We start from the raw sequence: 16,497 nt of genomic DNA on the forward strand, positions 1-16,497 counted from the left end.
TTAACACCAATGAACGAGAGGAAGTTTGTAAGGTTACAAAATAATTTCCTTAACTATGGCTCAAAGTTTGCAGGGAACAACTGTACCAAAAATCAGTAATTTCTGGGCTAAAACATGTGAAAGTACAGACAATAACAGAATAGGATCATTCAAAATAACAAAATTGTAAACAAAATATCACATTTTCACAATAAATGCTGAAAATGTTGTTCATTACATTCTAAACACTTTAAAATATTTTTTTGTACGCGACTTGTGGTTGCTTTTTCAATTTCCTGGGGATCCAGATCTTCAATACTTCGCACTATTCGCCGTTGCAATTCTTCTTTGGTAGGCACTGGAGTACTGTATACCCTTTCTTTCAAAACACCCCATAAAAAAAGTCAAGTGGCGTGAGATCGGGTGATCTCGGTGGCCAATCCCACGGCCCTAAACGCCTCATCGAAGAGTTCGTCAAATTTCCTGGAAACTACCTGGGTGGAATGAGCTGGCGCTCCGTCCAGTTGAAACTACGAATTCCTATATTACTCTAAAGGCAAATTTTCAAGAAAATCGGTTACAGTCATCCTTAATATTTGGAGATATCTCTCTGCACTCAGTGTGTCTTCATAAATAAAAAAGCTAATTTTATTGTTCTTCAGAATACAGAAAACATTCAGGTCGAATTTTTCTTGAAAACCCATTTCTTTTGTAACATGAGGTTATGATCAGCCCAAAAATGTTTATTCCTTCTATTGAAGATACCATCCCTCGTAAATTTTTATTCGTCGCTCCAAATTATTTTTGACAAAAATTGCCGATCTTCCTATGTATGAATCAAAAGGGATTCACAAAAATGCATTCTACGTTCGAAGTCTTCTGCCTTTAGAGCTTGAACTTTGGTAAATTTATACGAATGCTTTCCGTGATTTTTCAAAATTCGTTGTACTGAAGCATGTGATACACCTAAATCTTTTTCTGCACTGCGAATGGAAGCTTCTGGATATGCATAAAAATATGCCAAAACGTTAACAGTCCTCATTTGAAATAACAGGTTTTGGTAATGTTTAAGGCGCTTTTAACATGGAGCCATAGTTAGGAAAATTATTTTGTAATCTTACAAACTTCCTCTCGTTCATTGGTATTAATTCAGGATACATTTGGTTGAATTTTTTACACGTTCTGACAATGATTTGATCACTTTTTTCATGTGTATAATAAATAATTTCATAAGAACTTCGTTTGAATAATCAATATTTGCATTCATTTTGGAAGATGATTCGAAACACCGTCGATAACTCTTTGTAAATTACTTATAAAAGTAACCGAACTGCTATAAGGTTGATAATTCCACTGCTACCTAAATCCAAATTCTAAAAAAAATTGTTTCTCGAAGAAGCGACTTTATTGAGAAAACTTGACGATTTAGGTATAGGGACATGATATATCATCTTGTAGCATTTTTCACCATCTTTCAATTTACTGAGTAATATTCAGAGGGTTTCATTTGAAAAAATGAACTTTCGACTACTTTTATGCACAATGGAAATAATAGTAATTTTAGCACGCCCTGTATGATATGGAGTCGTTTTCTTGGTGTTATTTGAATATTTCGAGTTTGTCCAAACTATCATCAAAATATCAACTTTTCATGAATTGAGAATACTGATGTTACTTAATTTCAATTAAGGATATGTTTTGGACCATATTTAGCACAATTTATTTTTTATCTCGAAAACAGATAGAGACAGGTGTAGGACATTCTTAACAAAAAAGTATTAAAATACCAGAGCGATTCCAAAAATGTATTAATATACGGGGTGTTCCATTTGAAAAATTAAAGTTGCTAGGACTTTTTGATGGAAGTGGCAACGCCGCAATGCTGAAAATATTTTAGATCGATAGAACAGGTAAGGAAATGTGAGAGATGAAATTTTCAGGAAAAACATGCTTTGCGTTTTCCAGAAACGTCTAACCTACCATCGACCGTGAGTCACGCTGTATATTTGGTTTATTTTCAGATATACTTTGTGGACCACAATAAACGAACTACACAGTTCACCGACCCAAGGTTGAATTCACAAATACTCAATAACATATTGAAAAAAGGAAACATTCCTGTAGGTGCTACCTCTACAACAAATGCCTCTGCCTCCACAGTTTCTCCATCAGTTAGTGTTACAGCTACGACCACTGTTGCACCTGTTACCGTCAATACAGTATTGCCTCCGTCTCAAAATATTGAGCCTTTGTCTCCTAGAACAAGGCTGACTGAAGATTTGCCTCAAAGTTTGTTGAACGAGTCGGAACATTTACCTAAATACAGGAGAGATTTAGTAGCAAAATTGAAGGTTTTGCGAGCTGAACTGACTGCTTTACAACCTCAAAGTGGACATTGTCGGCTTGAAGTATCGAGGAGTGAAGTTTTTGAGGAGAGTTACAGGTAAAGTAAATAATTATTCATCATTTTCTGCATTTGCTACATGTGGTTCGTAATGTTCGTCATGTATCCTGTCATGTAACCTATCTCACGATAGGTTACATGACGATCTTGTAATATCAGTTCGCGCACAGCATCAATGGTTTTTAGAACAACAACTAATTTTGGACGACCTTCACGAAATTCGTCTTGGAATGAACTACGACCACGATTTAATTCATCATACCGTCGATAAAACTGTTCGGATTATTCTCCTGTCAAATCAGGAGTTCCTCAGGGATCGGTACTCGGACCAATATACCATATTTACCAATCACAGGAAGATTCACATTATTTGCGGACGATACCACTATCCTATGGCATGGAAAAAATGTGGATGTTCTAAAAACAGTTATTTCCAATGAACTCAGCGAAATCGAATCTTGGTGTAACTCAAATAATCTTTGTTTCAATGTGGAAAAAACTAATATAATTACCTTCAAATTCGAATTCGAAAACTTGGTCTTAGGAACACATCAAGTAGAAAACAAAACGAACACTAAATTCCTGGGTATACACATTGACAGAAAGTTAGGGTTTGTGGAACATATAACGTCCTTGAAAAAAAGACTAGCATCGGGCTGTTATGCTATTAGAGTAGTGACAAACGAGCTTGGTACAGCTATTGGCAGAAACACATATTTTTCACTCATAGAATCCCATATTAGATACGGACTACCCTTTTGGGGTTTTTGTAGGAAAACCTTATGGAATTCTGTGTTCATTCTACAAAAGAGAGCAATCCGTTATTTGTACAAGGCCAAAGCAAGGGATCACTGTAGACCACTATTCATCAAGCATCAAATTCTTACGCTTACATGCCTTTTCATTATGGAGACTGTATGCTTGATTCACAACCGACATTTATCGAATGATAACCCATTAAATCCCAGGCACACCAGAAATAACTGCCATATCTCCCTGCCAGTACCTAGGTCGACTCAAATTAAAAATTCAATAATATACGAAAGCAAAAACATGTACAATCATTTGCCTGAACATTTTAAAGCAATCGGAAATAAAAAAAAATACAGGAAGGAGATAAAAGTATTTCTCATTTCAAAAGTGTATTATGACCTGGAGGAATATTACAATGACCATTTTTAATCATTTATATTTGCATAAAGATATAGGTATCAACTTCATGTCTAGATATTGTTTTGTAATTAGTTTCGAATATATGTGAGTGAATGTCATCATTCTATTTGTCATGGTTGTGCTTATTTATATGGACATTTTATATGGACATTTTATTTATACATATGTGTGTGTATATATATGTGTATGTGTATGTATATGTGTGTGTATATATATATATATGTGTATATATGTGTATATAAATAATTATTCATCTTTACATTTTATATTTTCATATTTTTTGTCTCATATGTATTGGACACAGTGGATATCCACTTCATTGTTATTTATTCACTTTGTCAATAAGAATAATTATTCTTAGACAATAAAGTACAGTTTGATTGATTGATAAACACTGGTCCTTGATGGAGCTTCATCGTCAAAAATTGAATTAAGTTCATCCATGCACTGTTGCTGAGTTAATCCACGTCAAAAGCTGTAAAAAATAATCGCACGAAAATGTTCACGATTTAATTCCATTTTTTGGCCAAGATGAATCTTTTAAGATACTGTAAACAACACAAATAGCGCGCTTATGTCAAAACGTTCTGAGTACGTACAAGCTCAAAAATGTCCAACTCGATAGAGCTGTCAGTTGCCAGATTGCAACAGTAAGGTTGCCAAATCCCGAAACATAAAAGGCAACCTATAGTACGAATTGACATATAACTATAACCTCCACTCAAACTCCTTCAGTATGTTATAGTGATAAGGGAATACAAACACAAATGTATGAAACATTAACCCAAGCAGGAAAAGTCAGTGACAGGAATAATAAAACCTCATGTCAAATGGGAAATGTGTGTCATACTCAGTATAGATGAACAAATACTAACTGTAGCTGGATCTCAAGGTAAAAATTTGATGAATAATTTGCTGAGACAAACCAACAACTTTCAGATCCAGACAATACTTAAACCAAACGCAATACATAAGGAACTGGTAAATACAGCACTCCTAAACTCACAACACTTTACAAAGCTTGATACCATATTTTTATGGCCAAATATGACTAATATCCATCTTATTGAAGAATTTATCCTTGAGACAAAACACACTAATGCTGTTGTTATATCCCAACCTTTTCGTTATGACCTTGAAAAAATAAATGAGTTGATTTATGAAGACCACTTATTGTTTATAAGAAAGATTTTTTCCAAACAAATAAGTCTTTCACATTTCTTTGATTGTAATTCTGTGTTAAGAAGTACAAATTACCATCAAAATGGGTATAGCCTAAATAACATTGGAAAGCAGTATTTGGCTAAAGCTCTCCTGAAACATATCCAAGTGAATTTTATGAACATGACCCAATCTACGGATCACCAAACAAGTTATGGTCAAATCAATAAACCAAAAATCACTGGTAACGAGAAGAATCAACAAAAACATTTTTTATACCCTTATCTGGACCAACAAACTTTGAAGAACTGATGACACATATGAAGGATGGAAATGACCATTCTAATTCAATTAACAATATGATTCCTGATACTTGCATAGGCAAGCCAAGAAATGAAAACCACGACAATCATGAATTTTATTCTGTTCTACAACTTAACATCCAGTGTTTAAGGAATAACCTAGTAGAATTGGAATCTCATAGTCTTCAATATGACTATATATGTTTGACAGAACACTGGATGAAAATGGAAGAATTTTGTGGATTTGTATTTGAGCATTATTCAGTTGCTAATATATTTTGCAGGAAGAACCGTAGTCACGGTGGAGTTATCATACTGGTAAAACAAGATAGTTCTGGTTCTGTTCTCTATAAGGCAATCGAAGAAATAGATCAATTATCAACAGAAATACATTGTGAAATATGTGCTCGTGAATCTAGCAAGCACAATATACTGCTTCTTACTATTTATCGTTCCCCTCTGGGTGATTTTGATATCTTTGTAAATGTGATGATTAAAGTGTTGGAACGACTTTCAAAAACAAAATATAATATTATAATTAACGGCGACTTTAATCCTAAATTTAATACTAATGACAGGAGAACAAAATATTTCACTGATCTATTGACCTCATATGGGCTTCATACCACAATAAAACAAAACACAAGGGGAAATGCATGTCTTGACAATATCATCACCAATATAATCCAAAATAACTACACCACTGATGTATTAGATCTATCGCTGTCCGATCATATGAGTACTGTTATCAACATCAAATTTCCAAAAAACAAGATGAACGCGACAGACTTTCACTAGTTCGGACTTCCATTGTCTATTATATAAAATGATTTGAAATCCCTGAAACAAGTAAAAAAGAATAATTAAAAAGAATAGTTGAAAATAACAATTATATTAAGCAACAATAAACCTGAAATGAAATGATAGTGAAATAACCTACAAGTAAAAATATAATAATTGAATAAATAAAAATTAAGGAATGCAAAAAGAAAATAATAAAAAATAAAAAAGTGTAGAGATTCCAAGTCACGTTAGTTCACGACGTTTCGATTGTTGGTATCTACAATCGTCTTCTGGTGATCACCACCAGAAGACGATTGTAGATACCAACAATCGAAACGTCGTGAACTAACGTGACTTGGAATCTCTACACTTTTTTATTTTTTATTATTTTCTTTTTGCATTCCTTAATTTTTATTTATTCAATTATTATATTTTTACTTGTAGGTTATTTCACTATCATTTCATTTCAGGTTTATTGTTGCTTAATATAATTGTTATTTTCAACTATTCTTTTTAATTATTCTTTTTTACTTGTTTCAGGGATTTCAAATCATTTTATATAATAGACAATGGAAGTCCGAACTAGTGAAATTCATCACGAAACATTGTCAATCACCTTCAAGCGACAGACTTTATTACTTTAAGACCAATTACTGAGTCAGGTTTGCTGAGGTTGAATAATCATGTGAAAAATATCAAGTGGGACTTCATTTCTGACCACTTGTTGACAATAAACGAAAAATTTGATCATTTTATAGATATATTTCTATCATACCTTATTTTGCCAAAATATTCGAAATACTGCTGAAAATACCTTTAACTAATCAGTTTGAACAACATAATTTATTTACTGTACAGTTCGGTTTTCGATCCCAACACTCAACAACAATGGCTATAAATTCACTTGTTGAGACTATAACTGATAGTTTTGAATCCGGCGGATTCACAATGTCATTTTTTTGTGACTTGAGTAAGGCGTTCGATTGTGTTTGCCCTAAAGTTTTGCTCTCAAAACTTCAATATTATAAATTATCTACAGGCAGTCTTAAACTGATGAAGTCCTATCTGGACGACAGACAGCAAGCTGTTTACTTGAATGGCAAATTTACTAGCTTACTTCCTATTGAGTATGGAGTTCCCCAGGGGTCGATATTGGGACCGATCCTTTTCTTGATTTACTTCAATGATATAAGATTTAGTGACACAAGTGCTAACTTCGTGCTGTTTGCTGATGATACAACTGTATCAATTTCTGGAAATAATATTGATACTTTGCATACTACATTCGAGGATACTCTGACAAATGTCAGTGAGTGGTTTGCCGTAAATAATCTTAAACTTAATGAAGATAAGAGCCAAACAGTCATTTTTTCGTTGCGCGAAGTGCCAGATATCAGTAACCCTGAATATGTTAGGTTTCTAGGTGTATACATTGACCCCAAATTGACTTGGAATGTAAATATTGATAGACTTATAGTCAAAATATCCAAAAATACTCATCTCCTGAGGAACTTACAAAAAGCGGTATCAAAACCAGTTCTGAAAACAGCTTTCCACGGGATTATTCAATCTCACATATCGTATTCAGTACTTGTCTGGGGCCATGTGCCCAATGCATCAGATTTATTTGGCATCCAGAGAAGAGCAATTAGGATTCTTGATAACCTTTCTTACAGGCAAGAGTGTAGAGGTAGCTTCATAAATAATAAAATACTTACACTTCCATCATTATATATATTGCAATGCCTGCTACATGTTAAAAAACATAAGAGGTTATACTACACATGATGCAATCCACAGTTATAACACTCGAAATAATTCAAATCTGTATCTCCAGAACCATAGAGTCAACAGAACCAGAACTGGCGTAAATTATTATGCTCCAAAAATGTATAATTCGCTTCCCCAAAATATCAAAAATCTACCTTTAAAGGAGTTCAAATACAGAATCAAAAATTTTTTAATTAAAAAAGCTTTTTATTCCTTAGATGAATATTTTAGTGATGGTTTTCGAGACATGTAATACCACTTAATCATATATATTTCAACTTGTTTTATATTTCTATTTCATAGTTTGTTTTATTTGCACAAATGTATGTATATCCATAGTAATTGTCCATTTAACCATTCAAGTTATCTGAATATTTTATATTTTGTATTTATAGATAAGCAATATCTGTTATGACCTGTGTAAACTTTGTATTAGCACCAAATATATACTACTACTACATGTTCAAGCCGTGTACTAGGTCTACTATACAAATAAATTTCTTTCTTTGATTTCAGACTAATCATGAAAATGCGACCAAAAGATATGCGGAAAAGGTTAATGGTTAAATTCCGTGGTGAAGAAGGCTTGGATTATGGCGGGATTGCGAGAGAGTGGTTACACCTTTTGTCAAGAGAAATGCTAAATCCCCAATACGGTTTATTTCAGTACAGTCGAGATGATCATTATACTCTTCAAATCAACCCGGACTCATCGGTAAACCCCGAACATCTTTCATATTTCCATTTCGTTGGACGAATACTGGGAGTAGCGGTTTTCCATAACCATCAGCTGGAAGGGGGTTTTACTTTACCTTTCTACAAACAGTTGTTGAACAAACCCATTACTTTACAAGATATCGAGGGGGTTGATCCTGAACTGCACAGAAGCCTTACGTGGATGTTGTAAGTAACATTTTGTTCAGTACATAATTTTTTGAAATGACTACCATGTCGGATGAATCTTCATCCCAAACTTTTTTCTTGATTTTCACATTACACAAATTAGTAGGAAGTAACTATATTTGCATTAACATTGACTATTCATATTTTGGTTAGGTTTAGACTATTTTTCGGTACAAAAACAATATTACAATGAACAGAAACGTTTATTCTCACATATTTTTGTGCCTTCACTGTTGATTGTTGTCTGTTGTCTCCTTACTCGCCAGAATCATATCAATAGTTTCAACAACTGGGTGATTGAGATGAAAGTAGAGTCAAAGTACAATAGTAAATGTACTATGCTGGTTCTAGCCCAAAATCCAATGCTTTTTCATGTGGTGCTTCATTTAGGAACTCCGAACGGAACCTTGTAGAACACCCAACCTAATTTATGACACAGAGGGACTTTCAGCCAATCAGGATGGAGGGAACAAATATTGGTTGGGTTGTTGTATTAGATAAAATTGAACTTTGGAATGAGGGTTGAATGATAATAATAGTACTGATAAAATATAAAAATCGTTGAGGGTGACGTGCTAAAAGCACTAAGCCCTATATCTTCTTATGATGCACTGTTTGGAACCTTTGGTGTAGTAATGAATATTACTGGAGTTTTTTCCCAACACCAAATCGTTATTTTTAACACCTCGACACGTGTTTCGATCACCAAGTGATCATCTTCAAAGAGGAAGATTAAAACTGTTATAATCCAACACCAAATCGTTATTTTTAACACCTCGACACGTGTTTCGATCACCAAGTGATCATCTTCAAAGAGGAAGATTAAAACTATTTCAATCCAACACCAAATCGTTGTTTTTAACACCTCGACACGTGTTTCGATCACCAAGTGATCATCTTCAAAGAGGAAGATTAAAACTGTTTCAATCCAACACCAAATCGTTGTTTTTAACACCTCGACACGTGTTTCGATCACCAAGTGATCATCTTCAAAGAGGAAGATTAAAACTGTTTCAATCCAACACCAAACCGTTATTTTTAACACCTCAACACGTGTTTCGATCACCAAATGATCATCTTCAAAGAGGAAGATTAAAACTGTTTCAATCCAACACCAAATCGTTATTTTTAACACCTCGACACGTGTTTCGATCACCAAGTGATCATCTTCAAAGAGGAAGATTGAAACTGTTTTAATCCATCACCAAATCGTTATTTTCAACAACTCGACACGTGTTTCAATCACCAAGTGATCATCTTCAAAGAGGAAGATTAAAACTGTTTCAATCCAACACCAAATCGTTATTTTTAACACCTCGACACGTGTTTTGATCACCAATCCAACACCAAATCGTTATTTTTAACACCTCGACACGTGTTTTGATCACCAAGTGATCATCTTCAAAGAGGAAGATTAAAACTGTTTTAATCTTCCTCTTTGAAGATGATCACTTGGTGATCGAAACACGTGTCGAGGTGTTAAAAATAACGATTTGGTGTTGGGAAAAAACTCCAATAATATTCCCTATATCTTCGTTAATAATAATGATAATAATACTTTTATTAGTCTCAAGAAACACACAGTTTTTAGACACGTCAATACATTTTCTAAAATAGGTTTGAGAGGATAAGATTCTTCAATAAAGTTTCTAAAAAATGCTTGTAGATAAATTAGAGTTACAAAAAAATACCAGTTAACAAGATAATAATAATAATAATAATATTTTATTGGTTCTTCTGGATCATAACTCAATGATATAGAACAAGTCAGTGTAATAAAAAATTATGTATATATAGGATATGAACAATTATGTAAAATTATATATTAAAACTAATAACTAAGTGAAATTATAATATATTAACATCCATAGATGACAATCTCAATTCTTCAGTTATATTGATTCTGTCTACTTATGTTCCGAGTTCCGAGACAATCTGTGACATATGACATTTTGTGCACCCAACCTATCTTCCTCTATATAAATAAATAACAAAACAACTGTTGTTTATGTGGCTTGTGGAGGTGGTATTGAACTATAATTGATATTCTGGCTTAATTGTTGATTTATAAAGATAATTTTCCTTTTTTAAAGTAGAATATCTAGGTACGTATAAATTATTTCATCTTGATATATGCGCTGTTGCCAATATGTGAATTAGAAACAAATCCCTTTAAAAATTAAAACCCAACATTTGAAACATCAATTTGAATACTTTTTGAAGTGAATTTGAAAAACTCATGAATTAAACTCAACTTTATTTTGTTCAAACTTGCATTTGCTGTAATGACCCAAATTGAGGAACATTCTCCATTGTAGCTTGTATGACACGTTTGTAGGTGTAGCAGCGCCATCTATTGATTACTTACTCAATACAGTCAATAGATATCGCCATCTGTTAAAATCGTTTGGAGTTAACAGATAATTGTGAATGTCAAATAATAGACAAATAATTTACAATAAAATAATATTGCGACTATAAATTAAGATGTAAGCTATCCTATCTTTCAAGTTTGATCAAACTGCACACGGTTTGCAAATTTGATTAAAATCAGTTTAGTAGTTTAGGAGTTCATCGCGGACAAACAACGTGACACGTAATTTATATATATATATATATATATATATATATATATATATATATATATATATATATATATATATATATATATATATATATTATAGAAGATAGATAATCATTTCAGAATAATTGGGAGTTAATGTGCAACTCTAAGAATTTGACTGATTTTTCTGAGCTAATACTAAATAGATTTAGTATTAGCTCTAACCAATATACTGTAATCCATTTCTCTAAGTGAGAAAACAATGGTATCTGATATGTTGCTATTTATTTATTTATTCATTCATTTATTTAATAGACAAGCCTAATATATCAAAAAAAATTACGAATTTGTAAATATCTTACAACATTACTAAACTAGGTAAATATAATGAACATTTAAAAGTACATTTAAAGGAAAACAAAATATACATACTTATCTATAGATTGTTAGGTTAGATCACATTAAAGAAACAATAAAAAAACAAATATCATAATTAGCTGTTACTAATATAGTTCTTTAATGATAACTTAAATTGGTTTATTGAATCAGATTATTTTACAAATTGTGATAGTTTATTAAATTCGTTTAAGCTTTTATGAAATATACTATTTATTCCAAATTAAGTGTTAGTTTTATTGATGTAATTCAGTACGAGGCCGTTTCTGGAACAGTAATTAAGCATATTGCATATTTGCAACTGCAATATCAGCCTGGTCAAATAACCCCTCACATGAAGCAGAACTCAATATGAAGAATGTGTCATCATATTTAGTTGAAAATAATAATAATAATGATAATAATCAATACAGTTTATTGTATGATTTTCACTATAAGGATTTTACAAAAACCGCCAAACGTGTTTCCCTATAAGAAGTACTGTAGGTTTTTATAAACGCCACGTCACTCCGTACCATAAATTAGGTTAGGAGTTCCACAAGGTACCGTTCGGAGGTCCGAAAATGGCTAAAATAAAGCACCATAAGAAAGAGCATGGGATTTTGAGCTAGAACCAACATAGTGTCATTACTCACGATTGAAACAAATTTTTACATTCTTCACAATGTAGTAGTGAAAATAGATTATAAATTTCAGTAATCATCTCAATCTTTTTTTCAACACGACAAAATTGAGGTCTCAAATCCTCATTGCCTTTGAGTTTTCAACCAATGGGTCTTGCATTAAACTGCCATCTCAATCGTTACGAGTAGATTTTTCAAACAAATTTTGATCTCTTTTCAGGGAAAATAATATCAGTGGACTATTGGAAACAACATTCTCGGTAGAGAATAATAGCTTCGGGGTAGTAAAAGTTCATGAACTAAAGCCAGGAGGCGCGACAATAACAGTAACCGAAGACAATAAACGAGAGTATGTGAAGCTGTACGTCAATTATAGGTTCATGCGTGGCATCGAACAACAGTTTCTAGCTCTACAAAAAGGTTTTTCCGAACTGATTCCGTCAACTGTTCTGAGACCGTTTGATGAGCGAGAATTGGAACTTGTCATAAGTGGTATCGGTTCGATTGATATTGCCGACTGGCAGTCTCATACGAGATTGAAGCACTGCACTCCTGATACACCTGTTGTTCAGTGGTTTTGGCAAGCGGTCGAGTCATATTCAGAGGAAATGAGAGCCAGATTACTACAGTTCGTCACTGGGAGTTCTAGAGTACCGCTTCAGGGTTTCAAAGCTTTACAAGGAAGTACGGGGGCAGCTGGACCAAGGCTCTTTACTATACACTGTGTTGATGTACCTTTGCAGAATTTACCCAAAGCACACACTTGTTTTAATAGGATAGATATACCTCCGTACGAGTGTTATCAAGTTTTGTTGGATAAACTCACTCAAGCTGTAGAAGAAACCTGTGGATTCGCAGTTGAATGAATTAAGGTAATCATAAAATGAAAAAAATGGATTGACATGAATTAAAAGGGGTGTATTTTTAGGAGAGATTGATTTTCGGGAAGGAAAGGTTTTGGATTTCCACTTCACCACCTTTATACAAAATAAATGTGGGAACATTCCAAAGAAAGTAAGGAAGTGATCGATTTCAAAAAATTAACCATACAAAGATGTGTAGGTCATGCAAAGAAGTAACTTTCAAACACAAATCGGTAGAAAAATCCCTCCTGAAACAACTACTTTCATATAAACACAGAATTACACGATTCCCACCAGATGTGGGACTCGAAAAATTCCCACATTTTTTTTTTGTATAAAGATGGAGAAGTAGAAAGCCAAAACCGTTCTTTCCCAAAAAGATTAACATCTAACGAAAACCTATTAAGTTGTTGCCAAAGTTTGGTTCGTTTTTATTTGTTTAAGTTAAACAGTGATATCTCAGCGAATACTCATATAATTTATTTGAAAATAGCACCATTTGAATCAGTGCAATTTTGACAACGTAACACAAGTCGATTAATTCCGTCAGCATGAAAGTTGTTATGTGGAATAAACTTCTCAGGAAGTGTATTCCACATAAACACAGTTCTTCAGATGAAAGAGTTTTTAAACAGTGTAGTTCGAGGTGTACTGAGTTATAATAATAATAATAATATTTATTTCTTTGGCTGAAAAGTACAGTTGACAGAAATCAATGCACAATAAACAAAGAAAATGTCAATTATAAAAATAAAAGTAAATGTAAAAACATATAAATGTAAATAACTACATGTAACCATACTATAAAAGTCAGTCCAAATAATATGTAACCATATTATAAGTCAAGTCAAAATAATATAAACAACACAATAACACAAACTGTGATGAACATCCATAAGTAATAAAAGTAATATATAAATATAAAAATATAAATGTAACTAGTTATAGAATATAAAAAAGCCAATAAAATATAATCAACACACACTTTCTCAAGTATTACTCAAGTATTAAAAGTAAACATTTTAACCAAATGTGCTAAACCAAATGTGCTAACCAAATGTGCTAAATCACTTTAGCACATTAACCAAATGTTCTAAAGCACTTTAGCACATGTGCTGAAGCACATTTGGTTAAAGGCCCGTGGATTGTTTTCGGCCCAAATGTGATTCAAGAGACAAAAAAGTTGCTCAATCCAAAGAAATAATAAAAATTGCACAAGAGTCGGTGGCGTACATTTTCAAGTCAAAAATATCCGTTCAAATCCCGCTCGAGACGCCACTGGACTTGATAAATTGAATCACGTTCGGGCTAAATTAGCACCTTAATGTTATAAATACCATTGCCAAATTACAACAAAATTAGGTAAAGGATATTTAAGATATTTACGAATAACTTTTTATTTTTATTTTAACACCCTGTATCTTGAGAACGAAGGATTTGCGGACCCATGTTTATAATAACATTTCGTCTTAAAATTACCTAAAGAATCGTGTGTTAAATTTATGGTACATACTTAATTAACACCCTGTATATTGGATTCTTGGTTTTTTCGTTGATATACCGTATCGGAAGAACGAGTAATCGTTGGAAATACAGGCCTAATATTGGTTATGAATGTGCAAAGCTTACTGCCCAAATATAATGAAATACATGCCTTAATAACCAAATACCATCCCATAGCGGCGTGCTTAAGTGAATTGAGGTTAATTTATGATATTGGGGACAACGAAATCTTTATTGATGGATATCAAATTACTAGAGTTGACAGTGAAAGTCGACATACAGGAGGAGTATTAATTTACCTAAGACATTATTTAAAAATATTAAATTTAGATAAACATATCTCAACAAAAAATTTTTGGATATTAGAATTAAAAGTATTATACAATAAGAAGTGTATCCACCTAGTTTGTTTATATCATTCACCCAATAGTAGTGATGCTGATTTTTTGAACTTTTTTGAACAGTGGGCCACTTCTTTGTCTGATATAAATTGCTTGGTTCTGATTGTGGGGGATTTCAATATAAATTTCTCAGCAAACACTACCTACAGCAAACGATTGAGGGAAATTACCTCTGATATGGGCTTCATGCAAGTTATTGATGATATTACTCATCCTACTGACAATGGTGGAAGTATTATAGATCTGGTGATTACTAACAGGAATATTTCAGCTCATATACACAAAACTCCAAAAATAAATTATCATTATTTAATTACACTTAATTTAAACAATGATAAAGACCAAACACCATACGAATATTGTATATACACTAGAGGCAAAATTAATTATGATGATATAAATAATGAGCTGGCAAAGGTAAATTGGGTATACCATCATGATAATGTAGATGAGAAATGCCAGTATCTGACAGGTATTATGAAAGAATGTTTGGATAAAGCTGCTCCAAAACAGGAAAAAATAATTAAACCGGAATATAAAGAATGGTGGAATGATACAGTTAGAAATGCAGTAGTATACAGGGATAATAAATACAAACTATATAAGAAATCAAAACCGATTGAAGACAAAGAAAACTACAAACAGGCAAGAAATAATGTGGTGAAAGTTATTAGAGAACAAAAATCAATATTTTACAAGGACAAAATAGATAATTGTAGTGGTGACCCCAAAAAAATGTGGAAAACACTGAAACCTTTGCTGTCACCAAAAGAAATAACAAAATTCACCAAGTTAGAGATTGACAATGATGATTGTCAAGTAGATATTAATATGATTCCTGATGAACTCAATACATATTTTGTAGAAAGTATCAATAAATTAGTAGAAAGAAATACATATTGAGACACAAGATGAAATAAGGATACAAAACACTGCAAAAGAACATTTGAGTGATTTCAAATTGATTAGTTTTGAGGAGCTACATGATAAATTGGTGACAATGAAAAATAAAGGTAGCAATGATGATCTAACAACGGAATTCCTAAAAAAAGTATATCATAATATAAAAGGCCCGTTATTAAACCTTGTCAACTATTCCCTACACAGTGATACATTTCCATCTATGCTGAAAGTATCAACAATAATTCCAGTTCCAAAAGTAAAGGATACAAGTAAAGCCAGTGATATGCGACCAATAAATACTTTGTTGGCAATAGAAAAACTAATTGAGAAAGTTGTCTATGTACAAATGTTAAATTTTTTAAATAGTAATAATATTCTAACTGAAAATCAATCAGGTTTTAGAACTGGGCATAATTGCGAAACAGCGGTCCAAAGTGTTTTATTTGACTGGAAAATGTGGACAGATCAAAATATGAATATAGGAGCAGTTTACTTAGATTTTAAAAGAGCCTTTGAGACAGTAAATAGGAAAAGACTCCTGCTTAAATTGAGAAATTATGGAATATCCGGTACAGTCTATAAATGGTTTGAAGATTACCTGAATAGTAGAAGACAAGTAACAAAACTTAATGTAACGTCCTGTGAAATTGTCAATAATAACGGAGTACCTCAGGGCAGTACACTAGGACCACTCTTATTCCTAATATATATAAATGATATTGTTAATGAGGTAGACAAGTGTAAAATTCATCTCTTTGCTGATGACACAC

The 16,497-nt window shown here is 32.6% G+C and overlaps 1 protein-coding gene across 1 annotated transcript in view; it reads left to right on the forward strand.

Annotated features, from left to right (window-relative positions):
* The window catches only part of Smurf (SMAD specific E3 ubiquitin protein ligase), a 40,951-nt gene that overhangs the window by 18,893 nt on the left and 5,561 nt on the right, over nt 1–16,497 (forward strand). The window contains exons 7-9 of the mRNA XM_074184831.1: nt 2,001–2,422; nt 8,089–8,475; nt 12,278–12,929. Coding sequence (XP_074040932.1) covers nt 2,001–2,422; nt 8,089–8,475; nt 12,278–12,923 — 1,455 coding nt within the window. The 3' untranslated portion in view covers nt 12,924–12,929. The remainder of the gene's footprint in view (nt 1–2,000; nt 2,423–8,088; nt 8,476–12,277; nt 12,930–16,497) is intronic.

Source organism: Leptinotarsa decemlineata, unplaced genomic scaffold (assembly GCF_025532065.1).
Source record: "Leptinotarsa decemlineata unplaced genomic scaffold, Ldec_3_MD MMD2_tig00026358_RagTag_RagTag, whole genome shotgun sequence".
Lineage (NCBI taxonomy): Eukaryota > Metazoa > Arthropoda > Insecta > Coleoptera > Chrysomelidae > Leptinotarsa > Leptinotarsa decemlineata.